The following is a 3,282-nucleotide window of genomic DNA, read 5'->3' on the forward strand; positions in this document are numbered from 1 at the left end:
CGTTTCCCACACACTGGCACTGCTGTTGACCTGAGGTGTCTCCTCAGTGCTGGCACTTCTGCTCCACTGCTGCCAGGACACGGCTACATGGATGAAAGATTTTTTTTAATTTCTGCTTGATCTCTTCTGAAGAAAACTCCCTTGAGTCTACCAGTTTGCAGCATCTTCCCTAAAGCAGCTCTATCGGTATCTGGTTGTAAACACAGTCTGGTGATGGGAAACGTAGTTAATAACAAGTAAAAAACTAACAAACAAACAAAAACAACCCCAAAAGAACAGAAAAAGAACCACGTGGCAGCACAATAACCTTGGAAACTTTTATTAGTATTGTTAAACCAAATTAACATGAACAGGAACAGAAAAGCAACATGTGGCACACCCGGCCGTACCAGGACAGCTCAAATCCAGCGTCTGTTAAAAAGGGACAAGGACAATCCTCACACCTCCTGCATCTGAACAGCATTTATCACAAGAAAGGTTAAATATGAAGTTGCTGCTCCCATCAAAATCCTGATCCAAAGATCAATTATATCCAGGGACTATTTTTTTTTCACTTTTTTGGCCAAGGCATACCAGAAGTGTGGGTTAATTAAATAAGAGGTATTTCTGTAATACTAACCACATTCTCTTGTCTAATGCTGGCAGGGAATGTATTGCTGCACTTGCAATCTCTGGAGAACATTGCCTTTTTCTCATTAGCTTTTTGCACAGCAATTAATCCCCTTAATCAGTCAAATCAGTTCAACGGTAGATCACAAAAGCACTAAGAAAAGAGAAAACAAGAAATTACCTTGTTAAATTTAATGAGCAAGGAAAAACATACACTACACGGGCTGTGACAGTGCTCCGCACTCCAGCATGGAGAAATTTAACAAGTGCCTGAGCAGTAACAGCAGTCCACAGAATTACAATCATTTTGTCTAGAACACTGAAAACTGCACAATGCAGCAGAGCGAGAAATTCTTTTGCTTATGACAGCGTGCAGGGGCAGAACAAACCCACCAGCTTCCTGAAGATGTTGTATTCAGAAAACAGTTCTGTGATGTTACTGACACTGCCTTTACGTGCAACGATGGCGTAAAACCAGTACAAACTGTGTCACAAAGTAAAGCATTCGATTTTCTTCTGTACTTGCTGCAGCAGGTAAAGGAAATCTGAGCTTTAAAATGGTTTATGTGGCTGAGAAGAGCTGCAGTTCAGAGGCTGCATGCTGTACAAGCAGCAGGAGGCAGGTGGTGTATTAGAATTTATTCACTCCCCATTTTAATCACATAGGAGAGCTCTGATCCAAAACAATTATCCTGTAGGGAGGGGAAAAAAAAATAATTACACACTTGTTTTTTTTCTTATATCAAACTACAAGTTGAAGGGAATGGAATTTCATATTGCCCTTGCCACCTCCTCAGCGCTGAAAACAAGAATGTACCTCATGCAGCCAGAGAATACACAAATTCCTGCCAAAAGCCCAATTTAATTCAGACAGGCTCACCTGAACAGCGAAGATGAAGACAGCTGTTTGTGTAAGCAGGACTTCTGATCTTCAGGACGCGTGTCTAAAAAACATGTAAATTCAGCTCAGAACCAAGAACACACAGAACACACACAGCACTTCAAGGAGGAAGCGCTGGTTTTGTCAGCACGTAGCAGCACACGGAGCCAAGCACTACAGATCTCTGCCAGATCCACTGAGCTGCACTGAGAACCAGGAACCAGCCCCAGCTCTGCTGCTGTTGGGTGTGTTTGTTACACAGGACTCTGCGTGGTCAGAAATTATTCTGATTTCAAAACCTGAAGCCAAATCCCTACCAGCTGAGTTCTTCTAGAAGTCTGACAGAAAATAAGGTCATGTATGCTAATGGTGGGCAAGTAACAGGCACAAAGATGTGCTCCAGATCACTTGGTTTAAAAACTACCATCAGCGTTTCCAAAGTAACTAGTGATTTGGGACATTTCAAACTTTGGGCACCCAGCTGGAAAGCAAAACACACATTGTACAGCAGTGTCCAATGCCCACAACACTGAAGATCAGTCTCCTTTAAGTCATCTTGTGCTACACACTGAAAAATCACAAGTTCTCTCTGAAAAGGGAAGGCTACTGCCTTTTCTTCCCAGACAAAATGCCAGTTCTTTCGTATTTTTTGCAGAGCACTAAAAGCACATTAACTTAATGCAAGTTCGTCAGCCCCCTCCCTGTAACAAGAAACATCTTTGACTGAGAAATGTTGAAAATGGCAACCTTTTAATTTAGCTGTAGAATACCAGTCAGCTTTGACAGTTCCTAATGGAGATCTGGACTGACAGAACAGAGGAAACACTTTCATTTTATCTCGTGTCTTCTTTCTTTCTTCTGATTTTTATTAAAGGAAAGCCAGGGCAGGTGAGATCAACAGTTATTTAGGGGATTTGATGGCATTAGCATACACATCACATACCAACCCAGACTGATAGTAACCAAAGTCCTCACAGGGTGAAGCATGAGGTGCCTGAGCCAGAGAGGCTGAGCACTGAACAGGACACAGATACAATATTATCAGCTTTCAGTGCTTTCGAGTCAGCAGAGGAAACAGCATTTTCACTATGAGAGACACTGCACATCCAGAAAAGGGTCCACAAAGCTCTCAGCCTCAACTGCCCAAAAAACCCTAGAAAATTTTCAAGTGTCCCTAAAGAGTTTAAGTCTAGAGCAGCTTCTACTCCTTGAAAAGCACAGGGTAGAACAGAAACCCAGATGAGGGAAATCAAGAAAAGCAAAAAACCCAGCCTGTGCAAGGTCGACAAATTCAGTGCTAATATAGTAACTGTGATACTGCCCAGCACAGCATCCAGCAGCTTCACCGACGAAGACCTTCAGAACTCCCTGCACAGCTCTCTGGCGCTCCGCCTCTGGCCCCGGCTCCACCTTCCTCTACTCCCTTCTTCCTTCCAACATCTCCTGGATCCTGCAGGCTTGCCGCCCTTGAACGACAGAGTTTTGTGTATCAATCATCCCCTTTTTTTTTAATTTATTTTCTTTTAGACAGGATGAATACAGAGCACTAAAACAGGAGCCTCTGGAGACACTCGATGCTTTTTTTATTTTTATTCTGACCTCGACAGGCATCTGCCCCCTGCAGCCCCCCAAAAAACTGTCTCTCCCCTCCAAAACTACAGATGTGCTTCAACTTTACACCCATACACGGACTTTAATGATTCTTTACGTAACAGTGTTAAGTAAATGTGGTCTGAGTACAAGTGTGAATGAGCTTTGGATCGAGCCGTTTATGAACATGGCAATATGTATAC

The 3,282-nt window shown here is 42.9% G+C and overlaps 1 protein-coding gene across 1 annotated transcript in view; it reads right to left on the reverse strand.

Annotated features, from left to right (window-relative positions):
* Positions 1–1,267: 1,267 nt before the first annotated feature.
* Positions 1,268–3,282, reverse strand: part of TEX14 (testis expressed 14, intercellular bridge forming factor) — a 25,161-nt gene continuing 23,146 nt past the window's right edge. The window contains exons 30-32 of the mRNA XM_029086155.1: positions 2,846–2,955; positions 1,490–1,553; positions 1,268–1,301 (exon numbers count right to left, since the gene is read on the reverse strand). Coding sequence (XP_028941988.1) covers positions 1,268–1,301; positions 1,490–1,553; positions 2,846–2,955 — 208 coding nt within the window. The remainder of the gene's footprint in view (positions 1,302–1,489; positions 1,554–2,845; positions 2,956–3,282) is intronic.

This window comes from Antrostomus carolinensis, unplaced genomic scaffold, assembly GCF_000700745.2.
Source record: "Antrostomus carolinensis isolate BGI_N321 unplaced genomic scaffold, ASM70074v2 scaffold27677, whole genome shotgun sequence".
Taxonomy (NCBI): Eukaryota; Metazoa; Chordata; class Aves; order Caprimulgiformes; family Caprimulgidae; genus Antrostomus; species Antrostomus carolinensis.